General features: G+C 38.5%; 2 protein-coding genes across 3 annotated transcripts in view; one reads left to right on the top strand and one right to left on the bottom strand.

The window, feature by feature from the left end:
• Positions 1–10558, top strand: part of rasa1a (RAS p21 protein activator (GTPase activating protein) 1a) — a 64610-nt gene extending 54052 nt beyond the window's left edge. For both annotated transcript variants that reach the window (XM_067438240.1, XM_067438241.1), the window contains exons 22-26: positions 3684–3772; positions 3894–3971; positions 4083–4217; positions 6570–6649; positions 9026–10558. In XM_067438240.1, the coding sequence (XP_067294341.1) occupies positions 3684–3772; positions 3894–3971; positions 4083–4217; positions 6570–6649; positions 9026–9074 (431 nt within the window). In that variant the 3' untranslated portion in view covers positions 9075–10558. The remainder of the gene's footprint in view (positions 1–3683; positions 3773–3893; positions 3972–4082; positions 4218–6569; positions 6650–9025) is intronic.
• ccnh (cyclin H) lies at positions 8284–18441 on the bottom strand. Its single transcript, XM_067438242.1, has 10 exons — positions 18246–18441; positions 17890–18016; positions 17587–17709; positions 17388–17461; positions 17081–17291; positions 13108–13271; positions 12958–13028; positions 10642–10744; positions 8576–8639; positions 8284–8501 (listed from the first exon to the last, which is right to left on the bottom strand). The coding sequence occupies exons 2-10, from the start codon at positions 18004–18006 to the stop codon at positions 8469–8471; spliced, it is 960 nt and encodes a 319-aa protein (XP_067294343.1). The 5' UTR covers positions 18007–18016; positions 18246–18441; the 3' UTR covers positions 8284–8468.
• Positions 18442–19419: the final 978 nt, after the last annotated feature.

Below are 19419 nucleotides of genomic sequence, written 5' to 3'. Positions count from 1 at the left end.
TTTTGCAAAAAATTAAATAGTTTCATATAAAACCATTAAAGTTACACAAGTTGATCAGTCAAGAGCAGTGTGATCGTTTGTCTTTTTGTAGTTTGACTTTGAATAACAAATGACTGCTGTCCCTTTAAGAACTGCTTGTTTCAGACTGTGTTTACATACTGTTCAAAATGTGCACTGAGAATTAGTTTGAGTGTATTTGACCAATAATAAGCTGGAAAAAGAAGCGAATATTTGCACTTGTATGTCAGAGGGGGCTTTATTACGGTAGGCTATGTGTGTGTGTGCGCTTCAGATGTGAGCTTGAAATCTGCGGGGATTCGTAGAATTATGTGCAATCCCGCGCGAAATTCAGACCAATCACACACACTAACACTAACACGCTGTCGTAAGGAAAAGTCCAGCAGAACGTGCGTCCGTCGTGTTCAGAGGTTAACCGGCTGAATGAGAATATGCGGCTGCGTGTCAACTCGCTGTCGGTCAGAGAGGAGAGGAGAGGAGAGCAGCTGGGATCGATTGTGTAGGCTGAGCAGGCTATCGTATCTTTTCAGATATTTCAGTATCGATATTTTTGACAACACTAGTTGCACTGTGCCGACCCAGGCTTTTAAAAGTGAAATAAATCCACACTTCAGAGCCGCTTACCGGGCTTCCATGAACAAGCGGGCGCGCAAGCACCGGAAATCAGGTGGCCGTGGAAACCAAAACTTGCGCGCTTGGAACCGAAGATCGGAACCGAAAATAAATTTTCTAAACGATTCCAATGGAATCGTTATTTTTTAAACGGTTCCAAGTTGGAACCGGTTCTCGATGCCCAACCCTACCTATTATTGCCAGAAAGATTCGGAAGGGCACATTCACTGGACATAGGGCTGTCAATTGCATGATTGTCATGAGATGACTCGCGATTAATCGCAACTTAATCGCACATTTTTCCATTTCATTTATTTATTTATAAAGCACAAATAAACACAACAAAAGTTGACCACTGTGCTGTACAAAGAACAGTTAGCCTGACAAGCCAGACCCACATCAAGATGTTATCTATGGTGAGTTTCCCACGTCTGGAAACTCACCATAGACAGGGCTCAATCCGAGGGGTGGGATAAACGGTTGTCTTTCAAACTCCCTCTGCACGCGATAGGATAGCGGTACACCAACCAGAGCAATGAGGGTGAAGCAGAGCTCGCTGACTGATTAAACATTCGCCGTATCCGGTCGCCTAAACTCCGAACACATCTTCCCTTTTTAAGAATGACTTCAGTGCCGCTCTTTGTTCTTTTCTCAGAGAAAAGCTTAACTCCAAGTCTTCCGGAGGCGCGGGCAGAGCTGATTCGAAAGACCGCCGCCGTTCGCCAGTTTCTGTGTTTACTAGAAGCACGCAAAGGCAACTCGGCCACCGTCATTATGGCTCCGCCCACCGACTCTATACACGATGTGATTGGGCCGTCCAGATTTTGAGGAATACAGCTCAGAAGGGTATTGAGAGTTCCTAGACGACACTTGTGGGCAAATTAAATTTGCTGCCGCTAGGGTGCGTCTAGATTTCTAGGCTAAAGAACAGTAATAAAAATAAGAATAATAAATAATAATATAAACAAAACAATAAAGAGAATTAAAAATACATCACTAAATTTAATCTTAAAAAGAAACCATGAGTTATAATGAATAGAATGCTTGATTTAAAAAGTAAGACTGTAACTTCGATTTAAATTCATATATCGATGATGCAAACCTAACAGATAATGGAAGACTATTCCATATCAATTTTCAGTTCTAAATGTACCTTAAATTAAGATTTTCATGTTTTTAACACTCCAATCAACATGGTATATGGACAAATATGCATGCTTTATGCAAATAGACATTTATTATTAGTAAAACCATAATCGGAGCAGGAAGATGTGTCAAAGGTCACAGATGTTTTTTCAAAGAACTGGTTCATGTGTCTGAAAGGATTAGTTCACCCAAAAATGACATTTATGTCATTAATGACTCACCCTAATGTCGTTCATCAACCGTAAGACCTCTGTTCATCTTCAGAACACAGTTTAAGATCATTTATATTTTAGTCCAAGAGCATATGCAGTCTATGCACAATTTACTGTCCATGTCCAGAAAGGGAATAAAAACATCTTCAACGTAGTCCATATGTGACATCAGTCGGTTAATTAGAATCTCTTGAAGCATCGAACATACATTTTGGTCCAAAAATAACAAAAACTACGACTTTATTCAGCATTGTCTTCTCTTCCGTTTTCCTCAAATAAAGATTGAAACGGCCATCAGTGAGTCGATCAATGATTCGGATCGCCAATGTTTACGTGATTTCAGCAGTTTGGATCGCGTGCCAAACTGCTAATAATCACGTGACATTGGCGATCCGAATCATTCGGGTGTGGAACGACATCATTAGGGTAAGTCATTAACCTCTTTTGGGTGAACACCTTTAAGCCTACGCTTAGAAATTCAGAATAAGCAGTGATTTCGCTCATTTTAAGAATATAAATAAAGGCTATATATAATAAAGGCTTATTATAAATAAACATAAATGAATTTCATGGTTTGCATGAAAAATTAGTCATGTGAAAGCTGTCATGCGGACCTGGGAGCGCACTAGGGTACCGAACCCAAGTCCGAATCCTGGAGGAGGTGCTCCGCAACTGTGCCGCGATTCACATGAACAGATTGAGCAACACGGATTCGGGAGTGCTCTTGTTCAAAAGAGTAACCTGCTCATCCGTTTTAGCCGATTGTAATGTATAGTTCAATAAAACGCATAAGTGGTGATGGTCTTAATAATTTACCTCGGATCGGATATGAGCTCGAGCGAGCTTGCAGTGTATTCGCGCATCACGCATGCAATCTCCTCACATTCTCTTCACAAGCATGCAACAAAAGCCCCCATCATCCAATATATTGACCCGCGTTCTGTTGTCTATCATACCCTGTGGATGTTTGTGATTATGTAACATGCACGGAAATGCAGCGGGGTGAACAGAATCAAATTGACCGGTTCTGCGGGGGAAACGGAGAACTAACGCTCTCGGATTTGGACTTCAGCAAACGTGCTCAGTGTAAAAACACCCTTTTCTTTTATTTCGACCTGGAGTCTAATTAAAGTTAAAAGTTAAACCGAACAAATGGTAGCTTATGTAGGCTATATAACCTCACTTGTTTCCTTAATGTCTATAGCTGCTCTCGATTTCTCCAACTACGGGCTAGGCCACAGGTCAAATAGAAAATGCGCTTAATGTAAAAACCTATCAATCGCGTGTTAATAAAATTAGTGCGGTTAAAATGAATTTGCGCGAACGTGTTAATTTTGACAGCCGTAACTGGAAACCGTACTATCCACGGGAGGATTTACGTATGGCAGTGAAGAGACTCGATGGATGCTTTAGGTCACGTGAATGGAACAATTTATTCATATTACCCACATTCATACTATATAGACCATACTTTTTTAACGGCCGCAAAGTACAAATTCAACTAAAGTATTCACTCGGATAGTATGCAACTTTGAATACAGCACAAGTCTTTTTTTTGTGTGTGTGTCAAAGACAAGGTTTTTGTTTTTTGTCAAAAAAACTTTGAAAAAAATTGACTATAGTGTAAAAAATGAAATTAACATTGTTAATACAGTCTGATACTAAGAATGATGAAAGTATGTCTTGTTTTTGCAGACCCTCCGTCCTCCACAGCAGGTCGAACACTTACCCTGGTAGCAAAGTCTGTGCAGAACTTGGCCAATCTGGTGGAGTTTGGTGCTAAGGTGTTTTGATTCTCACGCTGTGTTAGAAAATGAGTTACCCTGAATAAGCATCAAAGACATGTGAAAGCTAATGCTGCAGCAGTGGCATATCAACGTTTTTTGTGATGTGTTTGTGTTGCAGGAGCCCTACATGGAGGGAGTGAACCCCTTCATCAAGAACAACAAACAAAGGATGATCATGTTTCTGGATGAGCTGGGGGTAAACTGCCCTGTATCCATTTTTAAAGCAGCATGGGTTGCCTGCGGCTCAGTTTATGAGCTCTGTGTGAAGTAGCTTACCTATGACATTCTCTCTGTGCTGTTTCTCCAGAATGTTCCTGATCTTCCGGAATCTACCGAGCACTTTAGGACTGATTTGTCCCGTGACCTTGCTGCCCTGCATGAGATCTGTGCTACTCATTCTGATGAACTCCGCACCCTAAGCAACGAGAGAGGAGCACAGCAGGTATGTGTGTCTCATGGTACATGATGGTAAGAAATGTATTCGACCAGTCAGCTGGTCATTATCCCTGGCATCAGTGAATAGACTGACTTTACGTTATCATGCTTATCACACAACTACTTGACAAATAGCAGCTGAAATAATTTTCTTTCATAAGAAGAAAGACACAGCTATGGAGAAAATAGGTTACCAGGGAAAACCTTCAAATACAGTATATAGTTTATCTGTCATTATACAAACATTGGACCGACTGTTAAACATTTTGTTGGACTGTAATTTATATGATACTACTGGAAAACGCCTTTATTTAGAAACATGTTTTACATGGAATATTTCAGAATGTATCACCTCAATGCATTTTTATCTTACGCCAAGTTGAAATGTTTCATATAATAGTTTAAATGTTATGGATTGTGACCTTGAGTCTGCCATGTAAATAGCCCTGATGTATTTGACAACAGTATGTATTGCTTGGCCAATCAGAATCAAGTATGCCAAAGAGCCATGTGACAATAATACATTAAATATTCACTACTTCTTTGTCATGCCACTATTTTATCAATAAATGTTATAAAATTATAACCTTTTTTATAATTTATGAATACAAATATCTCAACGGTTTCATATCCCCAAAAACAAATTTTCAAGAAATTTAATTTGTATTTATTTATTATTATTTATTAAACTGCGTCATTAAAGTTGATATTGTTTTTTATATTCATATTCATTTTATACATGGTAGGACATATTGCTGTCAGTTTTTTTGTGTGTAAATTTTACAAAATCATTTCTCAAATGGTGTAATGAGTTTTGTTCGTCATTAGAACGGCTGCATCTGAGGCCCTAACTGCATCACATTAAGTTTTTATCAACTTACATAGTCATAACTTTTAAAGTTTATTGTAGCTATATGGTCATTCAGTTTTTTTTTTCCTGTCATCCAAATTGTCTTATTTTACAAAAAGGTGAAGTATGCTACACACAGGCTATCTAAAACTGTATTGGCTATGACTCGACTACAAATGCTAGGCTAAGGCACTCTTCTCCTCTCCTCAAATCAAACATTAGCCTTTATTTATATTTCTGGAGGAAAGAAAATTCTTTACTTGTTTAAAGAACCCATTCTTTATTTACTCTTGCATTGCAAACAAGCAGAGACGGTCCAAAATGCGTGTGGCATTTCATTCGTGATTCATTCAACTTTTACAGTTTAAGGAGCCAATGGAGTTATGAGGTTTAGTCACAAGCTCTTTTTACTACTTTTACCGGTTATATATTTGGAAAACCCATAGACAGGGGTAAAGGGTGACCCAATAGTAATGATTTATGAAAAAAAGATGAAATATGGAGATATGATTTATAGGTTAACCTTTAAAAGCCCACAAAGACTGCATTTTTTATTTATTTTTTATGTTTTATTTTTCTCAATATTGCTGAACACTTTATGGATAAATGTTATTAATTGAAAATTAATCAAAGCTTTGAAATGAAAAAAAAAAAACGGATGAATAGGCATTACAAAGTGAAAGTGGCTTTTGGATCATGGCATATAATAGTGGTTCTCAACTTTTGACACCAAGACACTTCTATTGTCCACAAAAAAAAAAAAAAAAAAATATATATATATAATTACTTTTTTTTATTATTATAATTTTTCTTTTTTTTTCACATAAACTAGTAGAGTCCATAGATTAAAATAAGCAACACACATGCATAATTAAAATTACATTTTATGATTCCAGAAGTTTTAAGAGATGAATGTTTTTCAACATTATTTGTAATAAATGAATTTATATGATTTGTATAGTCTTTCGTGACTATAATACAAATCAAATATTTTTTAGAGCTTGGCATACCTAGAAATTGGGTTACTGGTACACTATATTTTAAGGTGTCATTGTTACAGTGTAGTTATATATATATATATATATATATATATATATATATATATATATATATATATATATATATATATATATATATATATATAATATATATATATATATATATATATATATATATATATATATATTTTAAGTCATCTTGAGGCTCCCTTCACATATATGATTCTCAACCAGTCCTCTGGTTGAGAATCATATATGTGGTGTAAGTCAACTTTAAAAAACATCCTATGATCCCTGCATTCTTTTCAGTTCTGTTGTGCTCAGTCTAGCCGTTTCTATCATTGAAGCTCAGTAAGCCTGACATGTCAGCCACTATGTGCAAAATACCACTGTTGAATCAGAAAATGACTGTCAACATCACAAGTAGTCGTAACAACAGGTCTTTGCTGTGCCATTTTTAGCCCAGCAGGTGAAGATTATAATGCCAGTTGTCTCTTTTTTTTCTTCACAGCACGTTCTGAAAAAGCTGCTGGCCATCACTGAGCTCCTCCAGCAGAAACAGGTGCACTATGCCATGTCCAACAGCAACAGGTAGTTCCACCTCGGTCATTTTGTCTGTCAGTTTGTCTCCGTCTTCCTGGAGTAGCCAATGGGACCCCAGCATGCTCCACCCTCATCCCCATGTCAGCTCCCATCCTCCCCATATCTTCCATCATCCCTTTGCCTTGCGCCTCATTGTCTGTGCCACGAGAACTATGCAAACCACAGCAGCAAAACAAAACGGCTGGACTCCTGAAGTCCGACACCAATGACTTTATAATCACACGCCCAAATCGTTCGGTTTGACTGCTCGCAGTATCCTGGGTACATATCAGTCTAACAGACGGGGTCGACCAACCAGCGACCCATTAAGTCTACAGAAAATTGTTTTTGAATACAGGTTGCCAAAGTATATCTCTTCATCTGCTTGATCTGAAACTGAACTGACACAAGGCTGCGACGATTCTTCTCTATAACTGGATTATGAGCTACAATGATTTTTATACTGTAATTTGTTACTGATTTACATGGCTATGAATATGCAAAATGTGCTCAGACTAGTGTTCTTTGTCCCTTTCCCTGATCCGTTTAGTTCGAATTGTGCTGTAGACTGGATTTTGTGTTTTTTTTTTTTCTTCTTTTTATCATCCTCAGAGAGTATGATTATTTTATATCGGAACAATAAATTCTCTTGCTGGAATCATGAGTATATAATTTGAGGTAACCTGATTTGTTTTCCATATTGTACTTATGTTTGATTGGTTCAGTCTTCCCTGAGACATATTCAAAGCCAGACATTCTCAGGAGAAAAGTTCAAGGTAAAAATAAATGTTTACATCAGTAAAATTTACAATAGTAAAGACTGTATCAAGAATGCATGCACTTATTAAACATGTTTTATAAAGTACTGACTGGCTTATGTTTCAGAACCGCTTGTGAAAGCAACTTTTGAAAATAAGACAGCTGTTGTGCTCTAAAAATATTCTAGTGTTCGTCTACTTTTCAGTTCTTGATTTTAAATGAAGAACCATTATTATGGTTATCGACAGCATTGTGACATGCCAATTGAACTTGAACCAGAACACCCATTTTCTTTAAGACGACATTGTAACAAGTGTACTCTAAAGCCTAGTTCAGACTGCACGATTTCCAAACTCGTCGGGTCACTGCTCTATTCACACATAACTCCTCCCTGAACCTCCTGCTGCCCTGTATCTCACTCTCTCATTGGCTGTCGGTGTAATTTTCAGTCAGAACGCTGTTCACACAGCAGGAGTTTGAATCGCCGACAGGTCCAGATATTTAGCATGCCAAATATCTCACCGGTGTCGGCGATTCTCTCTGATCGCGTCTTTGATTATTCATACTGCGTGATTGTCACTCGCGTGCACGAGCACCGATTTGCCTGTGATCTCGGGCATTTGTCGGCGATTTCACAAAACCTGTCGGCGACTCAAAATCGGGGCAAAAATCGGGCAGTGTGAACTAGACTTAAGACATCTACTAAAAAGCTAAAAGACTGCAAACATCATTTCTTAAGTGTCACGTGGCCCTATGCTCATTGGTGCTCAAAAAACCATTCAACATTTTTTGTGGTATTTGATTAATAGAAATTTCAGACAAACATCACTTATTTGAAAGATTTTCTGGTAACAATATAAAAGATTAATAGCAGCCCTTCTGAATAAAAGTGTTTCTTAAAATAGATTTTATTTTCACAGAAGTAAAAAACTCACATGACATTTTGCTGAAATATTTACAATTTAGTTTGAGAAATGCATCCTCAATGATGGCAAGTGTCAAATGGAATCACTCAAGATGGATGAAATAACTGTTGAGGATTTTGCTGATTTAAAAACCTGTTTCATCATCACAATGCATCCAAATCCTCATCAGTCCATTCCTGCAAAACAGAACATCCATAAGCTTCAAGTGGCAGCCAGAAGATGTGCATATGAGGAACAAATATAAACGTACTTCCTCAGCAACCATCTGCCTTTTCACAACGTGATCGTCATCTTCATATCCATGTTTTCTTTTCCTGAAGGACGTGGAAAGAGGAAAGCATCAGAACCATACACTGTCATCATCTGAAGACTGCATTCATGTAGTGTCTGCCTTTGGCGACTCACACACACACACATATTCAAGCATGCAAACTAGTTCATCACTGTAGCTCATAACTGTAGTTCTAGATCATATATGGTTTCTTTCTGTCTTGTCGTTTAACTGTAACCTCAATATAGGCATTTCAAACTATTGTGAATAAGAAGAAAAAGGTGAGAAACAAGCGAATCCATTGCATGTTGGCATTCCGATGCCACGGCCTTCTGAACGCGCTTGGAATTTCTTATGGCTCACTATAAATCGCTCAAGACTTGCATAAACCTGAAAGGTCACCATGCCCATTTTGTCTTTATTTTGCAGAACTGAATGTACCTTTATGGCTGTAGCCACCACTATCCAGATCCTCTGAAAGAAAAGATTGGTAGCAAAGACAGCAAGATTTGTTCTCACCAGATGCAAAGGAAGAACGGGGGATGCGCGAACCAAGTTTTGCTCTGACTCTAGATAGGCAACGCACTGCCAATCTCAAACCAACTGATTCAAAACTTGAATTCACAGAGAAGCCATCAAATAGATGGTTAGAGATTATGTCTGTCGAAATTATATCTTGGATTTTCAGAGACTGAAAATTGTGAACGCTCCAAGAGTATAACCAAAACGGCGTGTAAATTGGAAATGCTTGTTGACTCAACCCCTCTTGGAGACTTCTGCAAAATCAGCGTGGATCCTGGGACTTCGATTCGTACCGCTGGTGTAACTGACGACACGCTAGACTGGTATCTGTCGCAAGCAAGAACTTCGGTGCTGCATTGCTCTTGACCATCAGGGAAGCAAGATGCACTTATGGTGCAAGCCTTAAAAACCGTCTCTACACTCACTTCTACCGCACAACCACTTCCCGTTTTACACTGCGGTTTCAGGTGCAGGTAGGATCCTTAGATCCTAAAGATAGCAACCGATCCCTTATCTTACCTTCTGAGCCGCTTCGCTTGACAAGATGCTGCATCCTGGCTTTTATCTCCAAACCAGTGGTTGTGTGTGATACATGAGCAAATCAGTGAGGCCGATTCAATTTTGGAGGATAGATTACACAAGGTTGGTGCATGTGTCTGCTTTTAATAACCCACCCTCCTGTTCTTCCACCGAAGAAACAGCAACAAACTGCAGCTCAAATTAATTTAATAGCTTTTCCCCAGAATAGGCCGAATGGATTATGGGCTTCCTGGTTTATATCACATCATAAAAGACCTATTGATTATCAACCTGTATTTTATTATATCAGCCTGTTCGTTTATCAGACTTGCTTGACGAGTTAATTTGGCAGTTTCTTAATGTGTATTATTATTCCCTGAATTATGTAAAACTGCAAAACTTATCTAGATGATTCTATGTCTTTTGTTGGACGGGTATTGTCCTGCACTCGCTGAGACTCTTATAAAGAAAGTACTGAGGTGGTACCATTGTACAGAGGTGATATGTGATGCTAATGCCATGGCACTCTGATATACATCATTGTAATGAAAGATTACCATGGTACTATAACTGGTTTAAGCACTGTACTGTCCTAAAACATGGTTATACCCTGATACATTTATGTTATTATAAGGTGTATATTCACTACCACTGACTTGAAACTAGTTTATACTCGTTTCCTGTTTTCGTCTACAGCTGATGAGATCCCCTACAGTACATTTAGCTGCATTTTATGACACAGCAAATCTATGAAAAGCATGACGCAAATTTACCTTTTTTATTTTATTCTCTTTTTTTGTATTTCAGGTAGCTCATGTATTTTTATTTTTATATTTTATATTCCCAACAAAAAAAAAACTTTTGCATCTTAGATACAAAACACCAAGTGACTAACCTGGCTGAATAAAACTCTTAGTATGATTAGTTTTGTGTGCTTTTTTAAACTGACTGATCCGTTTGAGGTCTAAGTATGGTGCCATTTTATTTTTCCCACAAATACTCACAAGTTTGTAGCAAATTCAGCATGAATCCTTTCCAGTTTCTGTTTGCAGGCATCAACTTCCTCAGCTTTAGGAAACTCATACGCTTTAACAAGACTTGTCATTCCTATAATGAAACAGACACAATATTAAAGTACAACTGAGTACCTTATATCCTTAAATGTACCAATAAGAAATTATTGATAATCCAAAGATTACCCTTACAGGCACACAATAACAAGACAAGCTTCAAGCAAAAAGTAACTGGTTTGTCTAAGACGAAAGTTTCAATTTGTTTGCAAACAACAGCCAATCAAACCATCTAATGTATGATATACACTAACATTCAAAAGTCTGGGGTTGGTAAAAAAAAGTTTTGTGTTTTTGTAATTGGTGAGCGAGGCTTCTTTCTATGTAGTATATTTCTGTGAAGGGCAAAGCTGGATTTTCAGTGTCACATGATCGTTCAGAATTTATTCTAATATACTGATTTGGTGCTTAAGAAACATTTCTTATTATTAATGTTGAAAACCATTCTGCTGCTTAATATTTTAATACTAATAGTATTTGAGTGCTAATGTTGTGTGCATTAAAGGTGCTTTAATGTAAGTTTTTCACTTAACTATAGCATAAAAATACCATAATATGTTTGCAGATATTTAAGAAATACGCTCACCAACTTGTTTCACAGAAGAAAAAAAAACCTCCTACAGCCAGTTATGTCGGAATGTCTGTTTTTGTTTTGGTCTGTGTGAAACCACACACTGACAGTTTACCCAATAGAATTTTGACACTACAGGTTGGCAGATAACGGAAAACACAAGCTAAATATGAAATCATCCCCTATACCCTCAAATAGGCCATTATTCGAGGGGACAGCCATTTGTAGTGGTGTCCGAAACCATACTGTACATTATTGAGTGCACTTCTTAAATCCCACATTGTACCGCAATAACAAGTGTACAGCCAATGTACACAACGGCGGTCCGAATTCCTTCGCTCGTTTTCATTCACTCCATCAAGGGAACTGTATTAATGGACTATTGTAGGGAATAGTGAATCAGGGTTTAGAGGGCAATTTCAGGTTCAGCCAGTGTATTGCAGCCATGGAAACCAGCAAAAACACTTGAGTCGGAGATCACAGATTGTACCATAGAAAATAACAGAAATGGACACATCGACCACATAGACTTCAACGGCGAAAAATGAAGTCAATTAGAAGCACTCACAGACTGATGGCTGAGCGAACTGCGCAGGCTCAGACTGGGCTTGATGACGTAGATGTGACGTGAGCAACCTGTCTGACAGTTGTAAGTCTTCTAGTAGTTGTGGAAAGTGAAACCTGAATCACGTTGTTTAAATGTTTTGTCCCGTTGCTTTTGACTCACTATGGGCTTCTCCCTTGACTTTATCACACCTTATGTCTCCACGTCCCCCCGACTGTCTGATAGACAGTAAAAGATGGCCTGCAAACGTCTGCTCCTGTCTATACAGTAATTTCTCGACTGTGTGACAGTCACGTTGCTTATGACGCAATCGTTAGCCTATTTTTACAAAAACAGCTTCTACGGGGCGATAGTGTAAGATACAAGGTAATGGAGCCTTTTATACATTGTCATGTTTCTTTATAAATAAACAATGGACAAATGGAGTCTTTAAACGCCTCAGATGTGAAGTTATTCGCTGTCAAAGTGACTCAAAAATGAATGGGAGTCAATGGGATGCTAACAGCAGGTGATGGCTTGGTAAGCAATGGCCTCCCCTATGGGTGGCCCCTTTGGATTCTACCCGAACTAAAAAGCCTCAGCACCCATCTAAAACTCTATACGAGCGAGAGCATATTAAAATGCAGATAAATAAACTCATCCTATACGAGCGAGAGCATATTAAAATGCAGATAAATAAACTCATCAACTTAGTGTGGTTTTCAATCATTGTCAATTGTACTAGTTCCTTTGGCATGTCCTCAAGCTGGCAACCCGTGTGAGCATCGAGTTTGAGGAGGACGGGTGGGGGAAACAGCGATCTCCAATATTTTAAATATGGACTGCAGATCCATATTTTGACCTTTAGCTGTCATTCCTACATACCGCACTTTTAAGTCTACACAGGGTTACAGGATGGAAGGCCTCTATAGCCTATAACATTTTCAAAATGCCATTTCACAGCAAAATGGACCTTTAAGATATAAACCTTTGATTAATTTACAGTTTATCAGATTTATCAGATTTAATGTCTTATGAAGGACCTATTATAAAGATTTTGTAGGAGTGTTCAGAGTCATGCATCTCCTATCTACTGACATTTTAACAGTAAAAAAATAAAAGAACAAATACTTACGTCTCATTGACTCGTACATCTTAGAGAGGGTCTCTTTATCCTCTTTAAGCCCCATGCATTCAGTCAAATATCTGTAAATGTCAACAAAAATAAAACACCTTTTTAATATCTTGCCTTCTCCACTGTTAGAATCTCTGAACGCTAACCTACGCCTCAATCTTCAGGCCAGCACGCGCCGCACTGTTGAGGATGGCGGTGAGGGCGATCTGAGACGGAGAGAAGAGAAGTCCGGCGTCTGTCATTGTTGCTCTGTTAAGAAAGTCTTCTGCACTTTTTCTCAGCATCTCTGGGTTCTCTAACAATGGGTATCTGGTCTGAAAATACAGAAACCATGCACCTCAAATTCACTTAAATTATTTGTTTAGGAACTTTTAAAAATGAAGTGCCTAATCTCTGCATCAACGGTGCCGTTTGAGCAGCCCAACTTAATCAGTGTTGGGGATGCTACTCCCTAGAATGAAAAATTGAATTAACCTTGCCATAGTGAAATAAGGTTTTGAAATAACCTTGCCTCCTATTTCTTATGTAAATCTCGTAAAACTCAACAGAAAAGTGCTTCTCAACATAAACCCAACCATGACGCAAGCGTTGGGGATCATTTATATGCCCGGCCCCAACATTTGCATTTGTCCAAACAAGCCGAATCTACTGATGGTATTAAGCAAGACACTCGAAGATAGCAAAATGGCTCTCATGACACATGGTTGAGGTTTATTATAATTGGATACCACAACAAATCGTTTGTTTGTACGGCCCATTTCAAGCAAGCTTCACTCAGCGTCTTCAACTGAAGAAAGGGGCAACTATATTCCTGCAAGCAAGCAGTAAGTCTTTTATCCACTTATTGACTAGCTGTTTAAACAATTTCTGATTAAATTGAAAGTTTCTTAGAGAGACCGCATTGTCTAGATGGCGCAAGATGCTAGTACAGTAACAACAGGAAACACTAAGTACCATACCAAACTAAATAGTGTCTAATGACATAGGTTAATATTATTTGGCATTACAAAATACAACCGTAGATACTTTGCTTACAGATCGTTCACATGATCCTTCTAGCAAACGTCACCTTTTCCACCATATAAGTTAAAACGATAGTCAATGGAGATTGATCAAATGCAGCTTATTGTTTATTGGTGTTTTCAGATCACCTGTCCACGAGAGAGAGCTTGCGTGCATATGGTTGCAAAATTGGACATGTTTAGGTAAAACACCGGATAGTATACGAGTTCTTTTCACAGAAAAGCTCTGTTTGGGGGATTTAATTACTGAAATCTGGCAACCGCACGAACATGAGCTCTTTCTCGCGCGCGGATGATCTGAAAACACCAATAAACAAGTAAGCTGCATTTTATCAATCTCCATTTGAGATGTTTTGCTTAAAGTGTCATTTAGCCGGTCTGTGTTGTGTCAGGACTCATGAGCCGCGTTACTGAACAGCTCCGAGCTGTGAGCTACTGATTAAGCCAATCAGAGCAGAGCTCAACCCTTCAAAATAAGGCAAAAACATGACCCTTCAAAATAAGGCAAAAACAGAGCATAACTTCTTAGGAACAATTTATAGGGTTGTAAATGGACATAAAACTGTATCTGGACAATATTTGCCCTTAAATAAGCCACATACCCTCTATGTAGATTTAACATTGTTTCAAATCATTCTAGGGCACCTTTAAAAGCACGAGATCCCACCATAGACTTCCCACCCTCCCTTCCGTGTCTCTCCAAAGCCACCCCTCCTTCAAAACACATGAACGCATGAAACAACAGCAGCGTTCGCAAAGCATGACGAGACGAGAGAAGTTAAAGTGATGGTTCACCCAAAAAAGAAAATGTGATGTTTATCGGCTTACCTCCAGGGCATCCAAGATGTTGCGGTCTTTGTTTCTTCAGTAGAACACAAATAAAGAGTTTAAACTCCAACTATTGCTTGTATAATGTATGTTAATGGGGTGTATTTCTATGAGTTAAAAACAGACATACGAATCCATATTTAACCCTGCGACTCGTGACGATACATTGATGTCTTAAGACACAAAACGATCAGTTTGTGTGATAAATCAAACCGAATTTATATAAGTTTTACCTCAAATACAACACCACGTACATCAGCCGTCCCTGCGTCATTACACCCTATAAGTGAGGTCAAATTACACAATATGGCGTAGATACACGCAAGAGATCACATCCGCCGCTTATATCCAATTGAGATACGCCGTATCTTGTACATTTGACCTCACTTGCAGGACGTTATGGCGCGGTTATCACAGCTTTTGTACATAGTGTTGTATCTGAGGTAACAAATGATACATAAATACGGTTCAGTTTCTCACTCAGACCGATCGTTTCGTGTCTTAACACATCAATGTGTCGGCACGAGCCACAGGGTTTAATATAGTTCCATTTGACATGCATTATACGAGCAACAATAAAAAAGACAGTTTACATCTTGGATGCCCTGGGGATTAGAGGATGGATACCCGACCCGAGCCCGACGGGTTCCGACTGTACCTGACGGGTCGGGCCGGGTTCGGAGAGATATTTAAAAATGACGTTCGGGTCGGGCTCGGTCACGTCAGGGCGATAAGGCATTGAACCTTTTAAATTTAAAACTGCTTATTATGCAAGTAGCCAATGGGCCTGTTTAACTTGATGCAATGGTTTGTTTTTGTGATTAAAATAAATGTAAAATATTACCCTAACATCCGTCTTCCTGCATGCGGAAATTTGTTTATGTCGCCGTGACGACAAGGCGCAACATGTGCGTGCATATTGCCCGCGGCATCCTTGTCATTCCAGTGAGCGCAACTTCAGCGCTGCTGGCAGCAGGACAGCCTTGAAGCCATCCACAGTTGATGCAATCCTTTTTCTGCATAAAACCTCGATTAGCCTAAACTTTGATGGATAGATTATGTAAATAGATCATATGTTGCAGTTTAGGAACCACAGTTTGAGAAAATTGGTAAGATGACTTTCATTTCAATAAGCATTTAAATTGTGTTACGTTAATGTTTTGTTCTTTTAGCTTGGCCCATTTTTAGCAGACCTTTGTTCATTTAATTTCAGTTGGCTATTTGATTGGGCTCTGTGTAACGTTTGATGTGCTCGTCTGTAAACATTCCAGAATGCCTTCCTACAGTTGCTTAATAAAAGAGGGCTTTCCACACAAACAAACGTACGTGTCATTAGTATATGAGGGAAAAAAATTGATTTTAACTGTCGGGCTCGGACATAAATATTTTAATGCCTTGGGTCGGGTTCGGTTACTGCTCTGTCGGACACGGGCCGGGCTCGGACAGCAAAATGCGGCCTGATACGCACTCTACTGGGGATAAGTAGATAAAACATCATATTTAAAATTTTGGGTGAACTATCCCTTTAAATTACTTAATGTCTCTTTTTCCCTTATGACTGCTTTTTGTTTACGCACTGATGACGTGTGATGTCTGCGCAAGGAGGGTGCGTGGAGGTTTAGAAATACATGTTGACAGGCACCAGTGGTGGTTCTACATTAAATTACACACTGGGCGAGACCCCCTTCGAGCAGTAAACATTTTTTGGTCTTGAGATATCCACAGAAGATAATATATGTACATGTTTCAATATTTACACTACTTCTATCATGGATTGCTATCAGGATGTGAAGAGTTTCAACCAGTATAACACAAAGTGTTTATAAAACAAATTGCCCACCCCACCTTTAAGATACAATCGATATACCCTTCTGAAAAGGCAGTTAGCTACACTACAAGTTACTATCAAAAAGTAGCTAGCTACATTTAAACTACTTTTTTTTTTTTTTTTTACAATGACAATATATTTTAATACATTTTTAGTTTGTGATCTTATAAGATGACAACACTGAGCTGCTTTAATGCATTGCAGATTTGTCAAAATGCAAAACAAAATTTAGCTTTTGGCCACGCTACACCTCGCTGAAAAAAAAGGTATTGGGAAAAGCTACACGGTTTTAAAACCAACTAAGCTTTTCTCAAGCTACTGAAAAGTGTTAAGTTAGTAGCATCTCTACTTATAGTTAGCTACTTCCCGACACTTAACATAATAACATTGCCTCAGCCAAGGGTGTGCGTTTGGAGTGGAACTGTCTACCAGGCTTTAAGCTTACCTTCAGGTCAATGAGAAAGCCCTCCATGGGCCGATACGGATTGTGAACCACCAGATGAAAATTGAGCTGCTGAATTAGAAGCAGCTCATACTCGAGAATCTGTTCTAGAGCCCTTTCCTGCCCCGCTGGGCTGTCCTGAAGGTTCCCAACAAACTGAGTGCTGGACACATTAAACTCATCCACTTTACAGGAGAGATATGCACATGTCAACCTGCAAAGGTAAAACTTGAAGGTCAGAACTGCAAAAAAAAAAAAAAAAATTGTTTTATAAAAAAATCAATAAACATATATAACTTTGTATGCTTACATTATTGTCCGAGGGTGATACTCCATTAAAGAGTTGTTCAAATAGAATCTTCGAAAATACATACAAGCTGTTCCCTGAAAAACATATACCATTTAAAATTATAATAATAAAACTAAAAGCATGAACAACAAAACTAGAGGATCCCATCTTTAACTGCTATAAAACTGAATTTAATTTGAATTTTGGTCATTTGGATTACCACAACAGATTTAGGCATCACAGGCTTGAACATGGCACAGAAGTCCATCAGTCTCTTCTCATAGTGTTTGAATAGCACTTTCTCTTCTCGTCCATCAAGAAACATAGATTCATTTATTCCAGGCTTAAAACAGATGAAGATATAATGTGATTGTGGTTCATGCAGTCAACACTATAATTGATTGGTTTACTGTACATTGTGGAGGATATATATCCCACATTGCAAACCACACAAGCTAATTATAATTTGTAGGTTTGCATCATGTCAAAAGAATACATATAAGAACTCCAAATTGTGACTTACCTTACCACTGGATAGGGCTTTTGAACAGTACTTCTGATTAGCTTCTAGTCTTAATTTATCTAAACTTTCCTCTTTATCATAAGTCCAGAATTTCTTTTGTGAGCTGTTGTGATACATGTTGATTAGGCTGTGGGTGGAACAACATAATGATTATACAAACAAACAAACACAAACACACACACAATTTGCTTATTTAATACTTTGTTTGACATCCTGCAGCCCTCGTGCATAAGCACAGAATGTAGCAGACAAGTATGCACGCACAGGATCTAGGATTCAATTAACGTAACGTTACTGTATTTCCGAGCAAGTTAACTAGAGGGATGTTTTCATATCTAATTAAACGTCAATCTTACCCCTCTTGGGCACACGATGATGTTCCGCCTGTGTATTAAATCAGGGATGGCTGTACGTTACAGATATCAAACTGTTGTAAAAGATTCAGCCACAGATCTTTGTTGCCACCAAAATTTCAACAATAGACATGCGTGTTATCAAACATCGCGAGAACGCGTCGCGTGCGATTCACGCCATTAGGCGCCTTTAGATGATGTCGATTGTGTTTCCTCACTAACGAGTCTGATTCAATTTAGAGAGTCGGCTCTTTCAAACAGTTTGTTTCAAGAACCGGTTCAAACAAACAATTCAGCAGTTATTTAACTTAATTCCCTTAGCTTACACCCTCTAAAATGACCACAGTCATTTATAAACACATAAGCCTACTTTAGTTTTATTGTCATTATATATTAAAGGTGTTTATTTAGGTCCTCAATGACAAATTGTTGTTCTTTTCTTAACTGAAGTCACGTGTCTGACTGTATCTTCAAATTTACTTTTCTGACTTATACACTATATTGGCAAAAGTTTTGGGATGCCTCTGCCTGCCTTTACATGAACTTAAATGATATCCCATTCTTAATCCATTTTTTATGGAGTTTGCCCACCCTTTGCAGCTAACTGCTTCAACTCTTTTGGGAAGGCTTCCCACAAGGTTTCGGAGTGTGTATAAACGTTTGACTTTATTTTTTGAAGCGCATTTGTGAGGTCAGGCACTGACGTTGAACAAGAAGCCATGGTTCGCACTATCAGCAACAATAAATCCCAAAGGTGTTCTATGTCAGGTTACGGTCAGGAAGGAATATTTAGTGAAGAAATTTCACAAATTGACTTATTGCACAGGTGGCAACCTCACAGTACCACTGACTAGTCTACATTCACTGAGCTCCTGAGAGCAAAGCATTATTTCACAAATGTTTGAAGAAGCAGTCTATATGACTTGTTTGGTTGTATACACCTGTGGGCATGGAAGTGATTGGAATTACACCTGAATTCAATGATTTGGAGGGGCGTCCCAGTACTTTTGGCGTTATGCAGGCCTACCTTCATCATATTAATGAGTGATTTTAAAGTGTTATTTGCCTGCCTGCCATTAGAATGGGTCAGTCAAACCATTGCAATTCTGAGCAGTAGAAAACTTAGCTCATTTGACAACATGCATTTATTGTGAATAGTGAGTTTACATAATTGGCC

The sequence above is a fragment of the Pseudorasbora parva genome, chromosome 3 (assembly GCF_024679245.1).
Source record: "Pseudorasbora parva isolate DD20220531a chromosome 3, ASM2467924v1, whole genome shotgun sequence".
Taxonomy (NCBI): Eukaryota; Metazoa; Chordata; class Actinopteri; order Cypriniformes; family Gobionidae; genus Pseudorasbora; species Pseudorasbora parva.
This window is presented reverse-complemented; position numbering and strand designations above follow the sequence as displayed.